This window comes from Triplophysa rosa, linkage group LG18, assembly GCF_024868665.1.
Source record: "Triplophysa rosa linkage group LG18, Trosa_1v2, whole genome shotgun sequence".
NCBI lineage: Eukaryota > Metazoa > Chordata > Actinopteri > Cypriniformes > Nemacheilidae > Triplophysa > Triplophysa rosa.
The window spans coordinates 15,294,293-15,314,216 of record NC_079907.1 but is presented as its reverse complement, the minus strand read 5'-3'; the positions used below and the strand labels follow the sequence as shown (position 1 = coordinate 15,314,216).

Sequence of the window (19,924 nt, the reverse complement as noted above, 5' to 3'; positions counted from 1 at the left end):
ACTAGCACGCACACTATATCGAACATCAGTAACTCGCTTTAGTCCTTAGGATGAACTTAATCCTTATAGATCCAAGTTAACTTCGCCAACTCTGCACCACGCACCTGCAACACTATACGGAAGTTGCGTCATCAATGACGTGGCACTTGATGATTCGTTTCAGGGAAGACAGCCTTTTGCACAGAGCTTGTGTTGGGAGTGAACTTGGAAGAAATAGGTAACTTATTCCTCACAGTGCTAACCAAGCCTTCATTCAGCTAAGAAGTCTGACAACTGTGTCTTGGGGCCCTACCGTACACCCGTTTTTTTTTGTTGCTAGTTTCAGCCCGACGCAGTTCTCATTTTCCCGTCCTGCGCCACGTAGTTTAAATAGGAAATGCATCCAAAATAAATGGATTACAATGTAAAAGATTAATATTGTGTACATAAAGATAAAAATCTGGCTTGTCCTGGTCCGCTCATCATAATCACACACAAAAACAATGGATGTTTCTGCCACTTACAGCAAACAACGCATGTCATAATTGGGCTGCATAATTTTACTGCCTGTCTGACTGCCTGGTTGGATTGCTTGCTATATAAACTTGTTGATCTGGTAACTTCAAATTGTAATGTTTTTTATAATTTTTCAAGTTGCAGTTTTTTTCTTACATTTCTACTGCTTTTGAGCTTGAATGTGCTAAAGTGTATTTCTTTTACTTATGTCTCTGTTTAGGGCTAATATGTTTTTTCTCTAAAGCTGCTTTGCAACAATGCAAAATTGTGAAAGGAACACAATGTTAATACGTACAAAAAGGCCTATATTGCAATGTATTATTTGTTTTATGTTCTCAGCAGTAATTAAAAGTAGTTTACATGACATTTACATTCCTTTTTTAAACTGTAAAAACTGTTAAAATGCTGAAAAAATAGATCAAATGTCTAACAGAATAAATAACAATAATAACAAATAAATAAATATCATAAATTAACTAATTCATAAAAATAACAACCCATACTGTCTTCTGAAAATAAAAGGGTTCTTTATAGCACCACTGAGGTTCTATAAAGCCCTTTTTAGGGTAAGGTTCTTTATGGAACCTTATAAAAAGGGTTCTATATAGCACCAAAGAGGGTTCTGCTATTGTTACAAGCTGAAGAACCCTTTTTTGGAATTATTTAGAACCATTTTTCTAAAGAGCGTAGGACCTTATAGTTTGGAGGAACCCGTTGTGATGAAGAATTGGGTTGCCCTTGCCAAGCCGTTCCTCCTTAGGACCTTAAAGTGATGTCATTCATTTTAAAATGTATTCTCTTTAGTGCCTGTACAGAATTGGCAAAAAGCGAAAGCTTTACATTTAAACATTTTTATCCAAAGTGACTTACAGTGTTTTTAATATATTTTTATCATGTATGCATGTTTCCTCGAATCCTTGTGCTGCCAAACACAATTGAGCTATACAAAAAAACCACAAAAAGGCATGAAAAATATTTTCTCACATCCATTGTAAAATATGACTAAACCTTCTCAGGGCAGGTTTGATGATTTCTGCTGATGCAGGTTAAACAGTGCTGATAGCCAATCTAGCCTCCCACTCTGACTCCTGTGAGTAAATACAGTGATCTGATCTGTCTAATCCTCCGGCATAAGCAGTCAGGCACTGCACTTCCACATCCAGTGGGCTGAAATGATATACGGAGCTGCTGGATTGGATTTTCTTCTTTATTTTAATGCCTCTCTCTTGATCTCATCTGATTTAGGCTTATTAAGTAGAAAAGGAATACGTCTACAGCCTCTGGCATAGCCACAACAAAAGCCAATAAGATTAAAAGGTTTTTAAGTGGACCGTCTTCTTCTCTGGAGGCGTGTCTTTGAATCAGTAAAGCAAGTGTGCATTTAAATCAGTTTAAGTAGTAGAGTTTTTGTGGAAACTGTAGGCAGCCAGATAAATAATTGCAATGTCTCATGGGCTCAGCTATTGATGCATCACACATCATAGGACACCGGTACTGTAGGCCTATACAAAAATATAATACAACAACTAGTATAACAAAAGACGTTGCATTCCCTGGCTTTAAATACAAATCGTCGCTGTCGGGCAGAAACCTCCTGTCCAAATTTGGTCAATTTCATATTTTTTCACAAATCGATGCTATTGGTCAGTCCCCATGTGGGTCTGTTATTTTTACAAATTATTAACCATTCTAAAGTGTTGAAAATAGCTTGAGAGCAAATCTCTTAACTCCATTGGACACTTCAACTGTCTGAGAAGTCTCGTAACTCCACCTCTTCTTCACTCCGCGGGAGCTTCTCGGCGTACGTCTCCTGATTGAAAGTTTTTTAGACAATAACGAGTGAAAATAGTTAGGTTAGATACATTTGAGTAGGCCTGTTTTGTTAAAAATCGATAGCTGTAATGCTTCGGTGCAGAAGGAAGCCCCTGAGCCACGAAGGTAAATTTGCGAGCTGATTCGGCTAATTTCTGTTTATTAGACAACCTAGTCAGCTCATTGTTTTTTGTATTACATCACTTATAGTTGTTAAACCTTTAAAATAGAGTTTAGGAAGATGTATGTAACCACAGTCGTTAGCTTTGGTTAACGATTGAAGCCTTTTCTCTTGTCAAGAGGCTCAACGCGACCACCGACTTTATTTGCGTGCAGATTAATTTCCGCCTATATTAGACAGACTGTTTAACGTTTTATTTTGGTATTGCATCACTCATAGCTCTAACGTTTAAAATAGAGTTTAGGAAGATGTATGTAACCACAATCATTAGCTTTCATTAGCTCTTAAAGCCTCGTCTCTTGTCAAAAGGCTCAACGCGACCGCAGACTTAGATGAACACTGCTGGCAGCAGCGACGTCTGTGTCCGTACCATTCTTATCAATGACAGCGTAATCTCGTATCTCCCTGCTCCCAAATTATAAAACTTGTATTTCCGATTAAACATGGTTTTGGGGAAATGTTGTGTTAATGTTGCTACACAACAGTATATGATAGCAATATAAGGTATAATACTAACTTTAACGATACAATGTTTAATAACTCAAAAAATATGCAGTTTTTTTAATTTCCTGAAAAATAATGGTTTTGGAGATGCGAGGATTCTGCCCGACAGTGACGAAATGCATATTTTCACTATGGTAACATTTGGACTTGGTATTGCCAATCAGCACCGGCGCTATGGTGGGGCATTCGAGGGCCGTGCCCCCCTAACGGTCATTGATGCCCCTCCTTCTACAGGCCATGGCGTGGCCCAAAAAATATCCCTTTTAGTTATTCTTTTAATATTAAATGTGCACACTGTAACTTAAATGAAATAAAATGAAATGAACGGGGAAAACGCATAATTTTGGATGTTCATGACATGTTATAAGGGCTTGGTCATCATTGGTCAATGCTTATTGGTCGCTGAGTAAACTTGTTACATTTGATTTGCAGCACGCAGAATCCATTTCAAGTTCGTGGCTTGTCCAATAGGCAACTTGCTGCCCGAATGCGTGCCTCAGTTATGTCAGCGGTCCTGTCCTGTTACTTATATGTTGTCCAGGGGTGTTTTTGATGATGGTGGAGGCTGGTGTTGTCTAATGTTTATAACCAGTGGTAGGCCTACTTAATGATTTTCTGGAAGTGCATAAACTGTTGAGAGGTGGATAAACTATTTCTGACATGTGTTGCGGGAATATGGGCATTGTCCCTTTAAGAAGCATGGGGTTTGTAGTCCTGGCTGTACTGAATGATGGGAAAAGTAGTGCGGGTGCGGGGTATTCACGTATGTGAGAGAAAAGTAGCAGACGGAGAAAAGGAGAGTAAGCTGCTTTAGAGGTTTTGTTGTTTTCTTTATAAGTTCGTGAAACCACACGGGAGTTCAAGTGATTGTCAAATGGTATAGTGATGGATGGAGCTTTCGCTGAAGAGATTAAACAACATGCTTCGTAATAACTTTGTCGGCTATCATTGTGAGAAATGGACCAGAGCAAACTGTTACAGCTAACATTATCCGCGATCGGGGAGGCGGATTAACAAAAAGGTAACACATGTCAGAGATGGGTAAACTGCATTTGCGTTTAGCCTCCACTACAGCCCTCCGCTGTGTGTGACTGTGCAGGAGTAGAGAGAGGGCATAACTTTACCCCACCCCTTTCTGCCTTTTATTATCGTCTTCGTGTGTGTGACTGAGTAAACTGTGTGCATAGGGCTACCACATAGCCTCGACTAAGTGACATGATATAGAAATTAACAACAACAAGGATAAACGAAATGAGCAAATAATAATTAATAATAACAAAAAAAACGTGTTTCGTTTTCATAGCATTTCTGCTGTGTTGGACTTGACTATGATGTCGCCACTGCATCAAAATATTTCTCAAACTGCAGTGCCCCCCCCGCCGATGACCCAATGCCCCTCCAGTAGATCTGCTCTGGCGCCGACTCTGTTGCCAATACATGCATTTTTCATATATGGTGTCACTGTGTGGACTATGCTTTATAAGCTCTCACACATATTATCAAAAAATGTTTTTGTTTTGACTTCTGTTATTGTTGGTAGTTGTTTTCAAACACATCTGACCCTAGCTGAAATTGAAAAGCTCACTCACTTTAGCTTCATTATTGAGCATATACATATAGTCATGCTAGGCTACATTCAACTTGAATTGAACTGTTTTGCACTTTTTAATGTAAAAGAATGCAATTTGTGGTGCATTTGACATGAATAGGCTAAATGTATAAACATTTATAAAATGCAAATGCCAAGTAATTGTTTTCTACATAAAGAGCTATCTATAAAAGGCTGGTAAGCTGTAAACCAAAGCATTATCTGAAAAGGTTCTTGAAGTCTTGAAGTGAACAATTTCGAATGAATAATGAATAAATCGTTTTCTGACAAAAGATTCACAATGTGAACATCTAATTTTCAGCACTAAAGGCGCTGCTGAATGGATGGACTCTATATCTTTGTGAACTATTGCTCATGGTTTAATTGGCTTTTTGTCTTTTTGCTGTGGCAAATTGCAGCTGTCAAATCCTAGTGGCTGAATAGCGCTTAACAGTATGAAAAATGTCTCCTTGTTACTCAGCTCTTCCATCCCCCGTATGGGGCAAAATTGTTCTTCTGTCCCATGTTTTTATATTTCTTTATTCCAGCATAGGACTGTCACGATATCAGATTTTCACTATTGTGTCCAATTCACAGTAATGATAATATCACAATATCCATTTAAATGGTTTTTAATGAACAAATAATGCTATCGTCAAATTCATCTTTACTTATGGTATTTTGTGTTTCTCTTATTTTAGCTTACAAATCACACTTAAAATTCAATAAAGTAGGGTTAAGGGAGAGAGTTGCTATAGAAAAAACGCACCAGACAAAAGGTAAAAATTACATGTTTTTTACGTTATTTTACACCAACTGTAATATAAGTCTATTTCCGTAAATGGACATGATCATACCATATTAAAAATATGTGAAAATAAGTAAAGTTTGTAAAATTAAAAAAGTGTTTTAAAGTGTAGTTTTTTACTTTTTGACCCATTTTTATAGACTTTTACAAGAAATTAAGGTTAGTGTTATTTTAATAATCTTTATTTAAACTAAAATAAGAATACATAGAGTCTATTTTTATGTACATTTCAGAAATATGAGTAAATTGTTGTGTACTCTAAGTATACCACTGTTTCAGTATACGGTAAACTAAAAAGTAGACCGATTTTGTTCCAAGTAGTATAAAAGTTTGTGTTTACATAAAATACAGTATGTCTGTGCCCTGTGCATATTGATTTAATATTTATAAACACATACATGTATATATTTGAGAAAAATATAAAAATCAACAAATGTTTATAAATAATTTCAATTTTTATATATATATATAAAAATGCATGAAAATATTTCCTAAACTTATATATCTGTATGTGTACATGTATGTTTATAAATACAAAATTAATATGCAAGACACAAACATATATTATGTAAACACAGACTTTTATTCTGGATGTGGTTAATCGTGGTTAATTGTTTAACAGCCCTTTGGCCAGTTCAATTTGAAAATTTGCAAAGACATACTTTCAGAATAAATGACATAACAGATTAAATAACCAGTGTGCTCTATGTAAGCCATACATTTTCATGCATGTGTATTCCCTGGGAAATCGAACCTATGACTTTCATGTTGGTAGCTCCAAGCTTTGTCTATTTTACCAGCAAAGGCTGCCCAATGCGCTCTCATTTGTATTCATTTAAAGCAGTACATATTGGTCCAATAATTTTGGTGAGTGTTGAATAAGAATCCCATGTAAAGCAGTTTGTTTTTCGACATACTGAAATGATAAAATACTGATTTGGTATTTGGTTCACTGACATAATCATGCTGGACCATGATGGCATATGGTCAAAGCACCATGTGCACTGCCTACGGGAAAGACAGCAAAACATGCTGGGAGAAATAAAACCAGAAGGGTTCATAGCAGGACAGACCGAAGTGCAGAAATCTCATAAACATGAATAATTCTTTGGACAAATAGTTCATGCTCTCTCCAAATTGTCTTTGAATGAATCTTAACTTGACATTTCAAGTGTGGCTCAAGTATTTAATTATATTTTGATACCACTTCATGTCATGTAACCTTGAAATGCTCGAAGTCTCAAACTAATGGGATCTAAATGTTTTCACAAATATGACTAAGAGAGTCTTTAATTTCTCATTAAGAGAGCAGACCTTTATAATGAATCATGAAGATCTGTCATGGGTGACCCGTTAATAAATCTGGGAATACATCAATTTTTATGTATAATTGTAGTGAATTTTCATGTGAATGATTTATAAAACACCTTGCACCTTGCTTTTCTGCACCCATCATACTGATTTTATAGTCAATCATCGTAATTTCTTGCAGGATTGAATTACACACTTGTGGTAAATTTACATTTTGAGGTAATTACATCAAAGTGAATGGCTTGAGAAATGGTCTGGCTGACAGGGTGATCATTTTATTACAACGATTACATGTTATTATAAAACATTTAAAAGAATCCCCAATGAGTGGTCTGATATCGCTTAATACCAGAATGTACGCCAGTTATTGAGGAATACCAGACTGCTGGAGGATACAAGTGGCCAATCAGAATCAAGCGTTCCAGTGAGTAATTATGATAATGCAATTTGAGGCAGACCTGTTTAAGCATCATTCAGAGAACGGGATTCATATTTGACAGCATTTCAAAAAATCTAAATGAGTTTCTGTAATGAATTAGACATAATAAAACATCAACATCTACAACCAGCTGCATGTCAGTAATGAATAAACATTACCACTTCTATATTGTCCACATCAATAGGGTGAGAGATCTTGAGGAGTGGAGGATATTTCTGTTGCTCTGTCTTTGTTTACATATAAATCTTAATTTGATTGTACTGTATTTCTATGTATACTGCCATTATAAAAGACAAAGTCTAAAAATCGAATTTGTTTAATGTGCTTTAAATGTATATTATACCTGACAGCTAAGCTATTTATCATAAAGTTGAAATGTATTTAGTGAAAAGTTTTACAGTGTGACAATGATATAAAGGTGTCTTTAAAGGGATACGTCACCCAAAAATGAAAATTCTGTCATCATTTACTCACCTTCGAGTTGTTCCAAATCTGTATAAATTTCTTTGTTCTGATGAACACAGAGGAAGATATTTGGAAGAATGCGTATAACCAAACAGATTTTGCCCCCCATTGACTACCATAGTAGGAAAAAAATACAATGGTAGTCAAAAGTTCCCCAGAACTGTTTGCTGTCCTACATTCTTAAAAATGTCTTCTTTTGTGTTCAACAGAACAAAATAAATGATAAAGTATTTTTTCCTACTATGGGAGGACTGCCATTGAATTATTTTATTAAATGCAATTTTATGATCTTTTGATCTTTTATGTTGTAAATATTTTAGTTTGTAGATTTGTACCCTTTGCGAGTTTAAATCTTTGAGGTTTAGCCTCATTCCTCTCATAAGTTCCCTGACATCTAACACTGGGTGTTTGTATCAGTCACTCAAAGCAGTCCACGGGGACGCAAGATGTTTAGAAAATATTAAAAACCTGCCAGCTTTACAGACGTGCAGTTTAAAAATTCATGATATGGGGGTGGTTTCCCGTACGCTTAAGACTAGTTCTAGACTAAAATAAATGTTAGAGCTGTCTAAACTGAAAACTGCTTGCACTGACACAACTACACAACTAAAATAAAGCAGTGCCATTGTTTTGTCTCAATATGCACAAATGTAATGCTTGTTTGTAAGACATGTTTGTGAAAACTACTTAAATGTCCTAATTTAGCTAAGGCCTAGTCCTGTCTTAAACTAATCCCTGTGGGAGAAACCACCCCATGGTGTTCTATACTTACCTACAACTCACCTGGGGAAAATATGAATAACTGAAAAATCGCTTTTAGACCTCAGTTAGACGTGTATACAGAGATTCATTCTGTGTATTTGTGAAGACAGTTCCACAGATTTTAAACATAACACTTTTTTCTTTTGATTTTATTATTCCACATAAATAAATAAAGTGATATTACCTATTACTATAAAGTGTTAAGATATACTTAAAGGTGCTGTGTGTAATTTTTTTGAAGGATTTATTGACAGAAATGCAATATAATAGACATGTCTTCAGAGGTGTATAAGGACCTTACATAATGAAGCATTATGTTTTCAATTTCTTAGAATGAGCTATTTCTATCCACATACACCGCGGGTCTCCTTGCAAAGAATGTCGTTTCTACAGTAGCCCTAACCAGAAAAACTGCTCTACAGAGCGCATTTCGTAAATATGTTATCTCCTTCAGCAAAGAAGTGAAAGCCTGACATCTTTGTCCTGTGTCAGCCACCCCAGTGCTTCGTAAAAGGAGGGGTGGAGTGAGCCATTGGTTGCAATTCCCGACCTCACCACTAGGTGGCTCTAAATTTCATACACCGGACCTTTAAGGATTTCTTTTAGCTATTAAGTATTTTTGTCAAAGCTTTCCACGTGCAACATGTAGGCCTATTTACCCGTAAATACATGTAGTTTAATAAGTGTAATCCTTTATAAGCAAACCCAGACTTTCTTATAAATACTGTAAAACATAATTTTGTTCTTTAATGATTGTTCAGCAAAGCAATCTCTCGTTTTAAAGTCATTGTTTTTGTCTGAGTTGGGAAACCCATAGCCCCTTGATCTTTTTGATTCATTGAGCCCTGGCTCCTAAGAACCGGCCGCATTTACACCGCATGTATCAAGTGACCCAAATCCGATTTTCTCCAATGTGGCACTGATCGGATATGACCCATGACCGTGTAAGCAGGAAAAAAGCAAATGGATTCCGATATTTTCAGATCAGTTTCAGGCCTCAATCATATGTGGAAATAATTCTGATATGAATCGGATAGGCTACGTGCAGTTGCGTCTGCCATGCAAAGCAGACAGATCGGATATTCACCCGTCATTGTGAGTTGTACACTACATCATTAATACCTTTCAAACAGAGCGATGATCCCGTAAAATTGTTATACAATTGCCAGGAAACAAGAGTTAAGCAAGTTTGTCAATTATTCGAAAACTAAAAAAAAGTATTGGTAGGCTCTATTTAGCTAAATCATGCATGAATGCATGTACGTCCTAATCATCAAACTGAATCTCAAGACGAGAGAATGCGTTGCCTGTTTAAATGCAGTTTGAAAGTTTGAAATTAATCCACATTAAAATTCATCACAATATCAAAAATTATGAACACAAATATACAAATCGCTTTAATAAACTTGATCGCTCAGCAACCTTTAAACAATTATCTGTTCCACGCAACGGAGAAGCTCGAGTTTCTCTGCAGACACCCGCTTTACTTTTAACACTTCACCGAGCATTTACTTATTTTTTCCTCAACAAAAACAACATGAACATTATGATCATACACCGACCTAAGTGTCTATGTATTGTCTTTGTAATATTAGGCTATATGCAGTCTGCTTTATTAAGCGGTTTTTCGTTCGGTCTGTGTGAGCTTATTTATCTTCGTAAACTGGCTGAGCTTAATCCTTCTATCAGAACCTTTCATTCTTTTCCTTCTTATTGTCATTGTTCTGCATTTACCAATACATATATAAGTAAAAGGTATTTAAGTTAAATAAAAAACAACAATATATGCTACATAATAATAACCCAAACAATATAGCTTATTTAGCCGTATTTGGCTAAATATAAGAGGAAAGCGGCAATAAAAGCAAACCGCGCTATTGAGACACCTAAAAACACAGCAAGGGAAATTCCATCACCTTGACAGCCCTACATTCACGATTAAAAAATATGCACATGACATTACATACATTATCACGTGGCTTTATGTGTAAAGGCACACTGGGGGACAAATCCTGGGACACATTATGCGTTTATTTTCCGAGATCTCTGTATGAAAAAAAGACGTTATTGCTTTTTTTGGTCAGTATGTCTAGGGTTGTTTCGCCATGTGCAGTGTAAATGCAGATATCGGATATGTGTCACTTTTAAAAGAAGATGTAAGCAGTTCGTCAAAAAAATCCGATATAGTCACAAAAACGGAATTGAGCATCAAGAACTGCAGTGCAAATGCGGCCCTTTTGAAGCAATGTCACAACACCAGTACAGTTCGTGACAAGAAGACCAGAAGAAAAACAAACCATAAAAGTCATTTTTCATGAGAGCTGCACCATCTTTCTGCTCAAGCACACTGAATTTGAAAAGAGTATGTAAGACACTCGAGAATCTCATTAGGCTGGGTTGCTGTCTACACTTTTTCTAATTTATGGAAATTAAGTTGGTGATAAGTGTCAAGATGGACTTCTGGGTTACCGAGAACAGAAAAGAAGTGGGTTTCTATGACCCCATGAAAATGACTTAATTTTATAATAAAAGAATACATGCTCATTACAATAAATGAATAATATGTGACAGTAATTGTAATGAAAAAATCTCTTTTTGTAGTGCAAAATGGTTCTTTTGACAACCTTTGAGGAAACATTTTTGAGCCAAAAATGGTTCTACTGTGAGATCACTACGACGAACCTTTTGTAGCACATTTTTTTGTTTTTATTTGACCTATTCTTATTATTTTTTAACAGCAGATTTGTTTGATTTAATGAAGGTCAGTGTGTATTTTCTACATCCATCATACAGGTTCTATTATTAGGCACACACCTAATAATATAGTGATACAACAAGGTAACCACAACATGGCCAGGGTCACAAATGATACAGCTGAGTGGCTGCTTGCTTTGTGCTCTTTTAATGTTTTGTAGACGGACTGCACAAGGTGATGACTCTAAATTGGGTTTCTGGTAAGTGCTTTTGCTGTTGCAATAGCTCCATACTCTTGCAATAAAAAAAAATCTCAATAAGGTGAAGTGATCCCATCTCGTACCAAACAGCAAAAAATGAAATGGCAAGAGCATGTATGTGCGTGTACTCTATTTTTTCTGTTTGGTATTGTAAGGCAACATACTAGTATTGCTGGTGATGGAAAGATGGATTTCTGTCTGCACTTTTAACTCTGACCTTTTGTGGTATTCATTTTCTATATCTGGTTCTCAGTAAGCATCGAATTTGTTCCTGTGATGCCACACGTTTTATGATTCACGCATGGTGCACACATATTGCAGTTTATTTATTTGGGTCTAAGGGGAATAAAGTTAGAGAAACAAAATAAATACTCTCTCATCGAGTGTATTTATTACAGAGTGGAATGCACTATACTAACTGCAAATTTTGCCAGGACTAAAAATAAGACTGGACAGGTGTATTATTTACTTGTGGTGCCAGATTTTTTATATTCTTTACTGAGCGTGTTCACATTTTAGCAAAAAATAAAATCTAATTTTAAACACAGCATTGACGCAAAAAATACTGTGAACTGTGGGCGATATGCATGAGCAATCCATGAAACTTTATACTGTGACTAAATTTCTTATGTTGATCACATATGTGACAGCATAAATTCATCTCCATCACACTTTCAACCTGTACAATGGTGCATATGTCCAAATTCTACATTAATCCACTCTTCTTTTTTAAGAGTTCTTTTGAAGTATTCCTCAAAGTTAATGAGAAAAATGTTGACGCATTTATGCTAAAGATGACAAGAAAAGTCACAGTAAATGATTCAGCCACATACACAATGTGGGATGTTCTCATTATAGAGTCATTACCTGAAGGAAGAAGGTAACTCTTCACGATCACACATCAATTAACCACACAAGATTGAATAACTCCTAATTTCTCCCCAGTGGTTTGCGTAAACGTGTCATTAATGCACAGGCAAAGATTCCGTTTAATGGAACAGTTCAACCAAAAATGAAAATCTGGGCCCGTATTCATGGAAAATCTTAGCGCAGAGTGGCTCCTAGTGACAAAATTCGAAGAAAATTCTTTCCCCTTAAAATTACAGAAAAGATCCTAGTAAAGAAAAAAGTAATTCATAAAGCATCTTAACCCTTAAAAGAGCTCTTAAGGTCAAAAAGTTTAGGAGTAGCGAGGAGGACTTTTAAGACACTTCTTTAGCAGCAGAGAAAATGGACGAAACAAGAAAATGTGAGAAGAAATGTGTTGCAAAGCATGACAATTTCCGTAAGGTTTATCTGATTTTTTATTTTTATTGTTTTTTGTGTGTGTTCAACTTTTGTTTTTCTTGGATTTGGTTTTCTTGTACAGCTGCTTTGATGCAATGCAAATTGTTAAAGCGCTATATTAAATTGAATTGAATGACAGTGAGTTAATAAGACACAACACATTAGATCGTGCAGGGTTCATGTTTGTGACCGATCCTAGTAGAGAGACACGCTAACATCTCCAAGACAGCACAGAAATGCAATAGCGCCAGAAATAAAAGTAATCATATTAACATATTTGGCAACTGCAGAAATGCAACTATGCAGCAGAGATGATTTGGTTCTGTCACAACGGTCACAATCTGATCACACAAACAATTACAGCACTTACAGAAACTTACTGTGTCACTGTTCATTTTCTATCAAATACGTTGGTATTAACAGCATGGAAAAATGTATATATACACACACACACACATATAGTGCATGTGTGTGCGTGAGTATGGTAAAACTGAATAAAAGTATGTATGCAATTTCAAACTAACGACCTCATACTTAACAGCGCCCTTTTTTCCTTCTTGGCCAACCAACCAATCACAGTCTTTAAAAGACTGTGTCATACATAGCAACGGGGTCAGCCCTGCCTCATCACCAAGAAAAAAGTTTTTGTCTTTTCCTTGCTCAAAGTTGCTCTCAGATTGGTCCTGAATCGCTTTTAAGATAAGACTCCTACGTAGAAGTTTTTAAGCTAAATTAAGAGCTTTTTTAGAGGATTCTTAGAAGCTTTAAGAATACGGGCCCTGACATTTCACTCACAATCATGCTTTAGCAGATGTATGACTATCTTGAGTTGAACACAGACAATTTTATATTGAAATGCTTTTTAACACTTTGACATGTCGAGTCCCGTATGAGAAGATAAAGATATTTAAATTATAATGTATTTTTAAAATAAATCATTTGTTTGTGTTAAACTGAAAAAGAAGATATATAGGTAGTTGACAAATTTACCGTACATGTGTCCTATGGTGTGACATAGCAAAAATGTAAAAAAAAAACTGTTCATAATATATTATTTTAATCATTGTAGCAGCTTTCCATTAAACTGCTGGCATTGGTAATATGAGTAAGTAGTTGACGTGTAAAAAATTTGAGTAACAGATGTAAGATGCAAATAGTCTCTTTCTTTATTCTGCTTTCCTGTGTTGTCATTTTGTTTGGTTCACAGTAAAGTCCACACAAAATCCATACTTTGTAGATACAGCATACTGTTCAACTTGGTCCAACACATAATCCAAAAAGCATGTTTAACATAATGAAGCACCGCCTAAAACGGTCAAAAACGGTGTGCTTCCCCACTACCAATACACACCTGTTGTCTCATTATCCCATTACCCTGATATACCATGGGTATTCTATACCAGAGTGCCACCCAATGGACAAATATATAACTACAACAAAAATTGCTTCAACAATCATATTACTTTATGATTAATATTTATAGTATAAAATACCATAAGATATTTATCTTCTTTGTTAGTTTTTTTCTAAATTGTTGCTTGTCACGCTATATCTGTCGCCTATACCCATATACACCTGAGAATTGGGGTAAGGGTAAAGTTTGAGAGAATTTTAATTGCTGGGTGAACTATTCCTTAAAGCTTAATTTCATATCAACATCAATTTTCATATTAGTTTATTTTTGTTTTGTACATCAAGCAACTTTGATAATAGGTTTAAAATGTCTGACATATTCAAAATACACAGACATTAAAACAACACAGCAGCATTTCCCACAGATCAATATAATTTGATTACATCAGGATGAAATAGTTACTGCTTTAAACATAGATATGTACGTATACAGACAGAATAGCAGACACAAGAACAAAAGAGCCACTATGTAAAATTGAAGGCACAAACAATACAAGGTTATTTAGACAGTATTAATGCTGATTGCCCTCTTCTTACAACTGGCTTTCACCTAAATACAATGACATGCTACATGTGACCTTGTTTACAAGGAAAAATATTCATTACATTAAAATACAGTATACACTATAGAGAAATAAATGACGATATACTGCCATCTGCTGGTGCAAACAGGCAATAAGTTACAAGTTTTATACATGCTGAAAATGTCTTGCAATAACCCAGCAATGTAAAACTATGCATTGCTCTTTGAGTGTTGCTTTGAGAATACATATCTCTCTTTAAATAAAGTAATTATTTAATTAATAAATAATTAACAACATCAGAATATGTGACCAATAAATGAGGTAAAAGATTTCAGTGCAAAATTTTGTACATCTTTGGCAAGCATCAGGATTCACAGATTTCAAGAATCAATCTACACAGACATGCATGTTTTATTAGGTAATCCAGATTGCATGCGTCTTTTCTATTGCACACTTTATATCACCTAGCAGCACTTGAAAAAATGAAAATGTGTGGAAAGAGTAAGAAAAAGACCACAATTTGTCCATTCTTCCTTAAAATAAATAAAGATTCAATTATAAACCTTACATAAACCTTAAGTCATAACAAATAAGGCCACTTAAAGGAAGAGTTCACACAAAAATGAAACTTCTGTCATCATTTACTCACCCTCCTCCAGCAAGTATAAATTTCTTTGTTCTGATGAACACAGAGAAAGATATTTGGAAGAATGCTTGTAACCAAACAGTTCATTCCCACCACTGACTACCATAGTAGGAAAAATGCTTTACAAATTTCTTTGTTCTGTTGAACATAAAAGAAGATATTTAAAAGAATGTAAGAAAGCAAACAGTTCTGTGGCACTTTTGACTAGTATTGTAATTTTTCATACTGTGATAGTCAGTGGTGGCCAAGAACTGTTTGGTTTCAACAAGCAATCTTTCAAATAGGTTGTTTGCACATGACGTCACGGCACTGCACAAAGTGCAGATGGAGGGCAGCAAGTGATTTTCTCCATAGGAATTCTCTATCACAAACTCAAAATGCCTGCATTTTGCATTGATGTTAAAATCGAACCATGAAACCACAAGGTGTTTTTATTGTGTAGCAAAAATTGATGTTCATGAAAGGCCAGGGGAACATGCGAGTATTGACTGAGAAACGGAGATAAAAACGGCTTGTAAACCAGAATCTGTGGTCAGGAGGAGCCAAGCTGGGTAACTTTTTAAAAACGCTTACGAGGTTTAACATGATTGCAAACAACCAATATCTTTCTCTCTGTTCATCAGAACAAAGAAATGTATACAGATTTGGAACTCGAGGGTGAGTGAATGATGACAGAATTTTTATTTGTGGGTGAACTATCCCTTTAAGCCTATAAACAACTGTTGATTCATCCTAATTGATTTCATACCTGTATAAATTATTAGTTTGTTCTGATGAACACAGAAAAAGATATTTGGAAGAATATTAGCAATTTTAAATTCTGTGACATCATTGACTGCCATGGTAGAACAAATTAAATGGTAGTCAAAGGTGCCCCAGAACTGTTTGTTTTACTAAATTCTTCAAAATATATAGCTTTGTATTCAACAGAACAAAAAAATAGTAGGTAGTGTAGTAGGTAATAGTAGGTAATAATATTTGGATGATGTCACAGAACTGAAAATGGCTAACATTCTTACAAATATCTTTCTTTGTGTTTCACAGAACAAATAAATGTATATAGGTTTGAAACAACCTGGGGGTGAGTTAATGATGACAGATTTTTCATTTTTGAGTGAACTAGCCCTTTAAGCTTCTTTAATTAAATAAGCACCGAAGTACAACATTTTGTCATAAAACAGACCCTATAAAAAGGTGAAAAGATTTAGTTTTCAAGCACTATAATAACAACAGTATTTCAACAGAAACATAACATGAGGTATTGAAGTTTTCCAACACATTTTGCATAAGTGCTTTCTGTCAGCAATGCTATTACACGTTTCTATCAAAGTGCATCATTGTGTGTATGACAAACAAAACCTGAAATTTAAATCTTCTCAATCTCCAAGTATTTTGTTGTTTGATCATTCAGACTTTGACTTTGCTCTCTCTGACAATACTTCAAATGCCCATTAGATATTTCTTTCTTACTCCTCTTGTCGAACTCCTCAGTGATCTCTGCCAGTGTCCTCCCCTTGGTTTCAGGTAAAGTGAGACCAATGAAAACACACGCAGCCACACAAACACCACCAAACGGTATGAAACAAAACTGTCCTAGACCGCTAACAATGAAAGGGAACGCCATTCCTATAAGGAACAGATTAAGCCACATCATAGACCCGGCAACCATGTACGCAGCGGGACGTGCCATCTGGTCAAAAAGTTCAGCAGGAAGAATCCCTGTGACCCCTGCGGGACCCATGCCGAAACTCAAGATGTAGGCAAACAAGCACACCATACTCAGATAGGGCATGCCGGCCACTTTGCCCTGCAGTGAGAGAGCCACTGTGAAGACCACCGCCCAGCAGAACATGAGCGCGTACCCGCCTGCGAGAAGCAACCTGCGGCCGACACGTTCGATAAGTAGATTACACACCAAGGCGGAAGTGAACTCACAAGCGCCTGTGCCAATTGTGGCATACTGGATCTTCTCCGTAGGAATACCAGCTTCCTGAAAAATATATGATGCATAGAAATAAATAGAATCATTACCACAGAGCATCATGGCACTGCTGGCTGCCATAACCGTACAGAGCTGCCTGCGAAGGCTTCGATCAGTAAACAGTTCCCGCAAAGTTTTGGCGCGAGCTTCACCCGCGTCCGCCCGCTCCTGAAGGATCTCCTCCATCTCAGAGTTAAAAACGCTGCACTCTCGGAGGCGTTTCAGAGCTCGGCTGCATGCCTCGCTATCTCCTTTGTCGATGAGCAGGTAACGTGGGCTTTCTGGAAACCAGGGCAGGGTGAGCAGCTGTAATAGACCGGGGAGAGCATTGCTAGCCAGTAGATAAGGCCAGAGAGCTTCACCCCCCAAAACTTCAGTCAGACCGGTTACCTGACCCAGCAAGATTCCCAGAGCAGTGAAAACAGCAGAAGAGAAGGCAACGGCTCCTCTGAGGTGCTTAGGAGCACTTTCTCCAAAATACATAGGCTGGACGTTCATACTGACCCCAGCGTTGACACCCACAAGCAGACGAGCAAGAATGACCATCTCAAAGGATCCAGCCGAGCGGCTGCACAAAACAAAGACTGCGCTTGGAAAAAGAAAGCAGTTGTTTAGCAGCAGCGCTCCCTTACGTCCAAATTGAATAGCCATTGGTCCAGCAAGCAGAGATCCAAAAAGTCCTCCAAGTGAAAACGAAGAAACGATAATTGTCCATATTAGTGTCACCTGACTCGACTCGAGAGATGTACCCCATCTCTTCATACACGTCTCATTAATGAACTTCTGCACGTGAGATGTAGGTGCATTGATGATGGAAATATTGTAGCCATACTGAAACGTCCCACCGATGGCGGCAGAACACACAGTTAGAGCAAGAGTCCGTGTCCAACCTTCCCGCTTTACATTAGCCACTGTCATCTTATAAAACAAAACTGAGCTTTAAAGGGGAAATTCACTTAAATGCCCGCCCATTGTTGGAATACGTAAAAACGGAGATTGTAGAAAATACACGTGCAAACTGTGCTGTGATCTGTCATTGAATTTAAGCAGGCTGAGAGGAGCGCTTCCGTAATGTGACGTCAGTCGCACTTTCAAAATAAGAGTTCTGATGCGAGTACTATTCGTACAGTATGTACTGTACATGCATTTGCTAACGACGAGTTAGAATAGCTTGCTTGTGAACGACACTGAACCACAAAGTTCAGTGAAGACTTTCGGTGTATTTAGATACTTATGTGACACTTCTGAAAGCGACAGGCATAATTCGAATTTTTCTTTCAGCATTGGAATTCGGTTGTTTCATGTATTTATCGAAGGAAGAAAAAAGCTTTTTGGCAGCGGTGGGATTCGAACCCACGCCTCCGAAGAGACTGGAGCCTTAATCCAGCGCCTTAGACCGCTCGGCCACGCTACCTTACGAAAGTTTCCACAAAAATTTTGAAATGCCTAATTCAGCCCTAGACTACTATAAAAACTATATAAAATGTTGTTTGGTTCACACATTCTGTGCCAAAACTTTTTATGCCATGTGCAATAAAACAATTGCTTTAGCTAATGCATTGTGTCAATGTGCACATTCATCTATCCTTTCACACTGGCAATTACAAACAAATCTTGGAAAAGAGCAACATTAGGAATTGTAAACCATTACCTTTTTTAATTTATTTTGCATAAAAACTTAACGCACAGATTGCTGGAAAACGGAGCCCGTCTGGTCACCCCTCGGAGAAAAAAAACAAGACCCGCAAATCCGTGGCCACAGTTTCGTAATTCGTTCCCTCAGTTTACAAAACCGTGATCTCGGATTAATAAACTGTACCCACGAGTTTACAATCCGTGCTCTCGGTTTTGTAAACCGTCCCCTCAATTTTTGAAATCTGTACCCACGAATTCATAATCTGTGCCCACGCTTTCGCAATCCGTGCGNGTGCTAAAGAGTTTTTTTTATTAATTAAATTAATATAAGCATTTAAAAGTGGCTTCAAAAGCAAATATGTTGTTCCTGGATGACTGACTGATCAGAACACGTTTGAATATGTACGTATTTTAAGTTGCTCTTACGTAAATTCAGATACGTATCGATCCTGCAATTACGTCTAAATAATACGCAAAAGACACTCTAAATACGTAAAAGCACATACGTATAGGGCAGTTTTAATTTACGTGAAAATATGTACGTTTTATGTATGAGATCAGGCTGGTCAGACAGGCTTTTGGTTTTGCGGTACTCTCTCATGATTGCATCCCCACCAGGTTTACTTTGCAGGATTTTCTGGACAAGCTGCAAACAGTTATATTGCATAATTAACAACAACCACACACACAGTGGTGCTGCATCTGCTTCTCGTGTGACATAGTGTGATGTGTGCCCTGCTTTTAGAATAATCTGCAAGGCACAGAGACACACTCACAATTCCAGCTTCATCTTCAGCTCTCCGCTTTCTTGTAGGACTGTCATCACTTAGAGCAGGGGTCACTAACTAGCGGACTCCGGTCCGAATGTGGACCGCGAGATGCTTCCGTCGGGACCTCAAAGCCTTTTGACGTAATAAATAAATGAACGCCTAACATTATTTTCTAATGCAATCAAATTTATAGCAGGCACATCAAGGTCCGCTCAGTAGACGTTTGGGTCCTACGGCGCCACGGACAGTTAACATATGCGCACTGTCGCTACGTTCTCTTCAGACGTATGATGAGCGAAGAGAGTCGAGACAGACTCGCTGCACAGCGCGCAGACAGATGTAACTCTCA

At 37.0% G+C, this 19,924-nt stretch overlaps 1 protein-coding gene and 1 non-coding gene across 2 annotated transcripts; both read right to left on the bottom strand.

Annotated features, from left to right (window-relative positions):
- Positions 1–13,706: 13,706 nt before the first annotated feature.
- LOC130569231 (solute carrier family 2, facilitated glucose transporter member 11) lies at positions 13,707–18,590 on the bottom strand. Its single transcript, XM_057358737.1, has one exon. It carries the CDS (start codon positions 18,086–18,088, stop codon positions 16,556–16,558), a length of 1,533 nt encoding a protein of 510 aa, XP_057214720.1. The 5' UTR covers positions 18,089–18,590; the 3' UTR covers positions 13,707–16,555.
- trnal-aag (transfer RNA leucine (anticodon AAG)) lies at positions 18,503–18,584 on the bottom strand. Its single transcript has one exon. It is a non-coding gene; the product is annotated as a tRNA-Leu (tRNA).
- Positions 18,591–19,924: the final 1,334 nt, after the last annotated feature.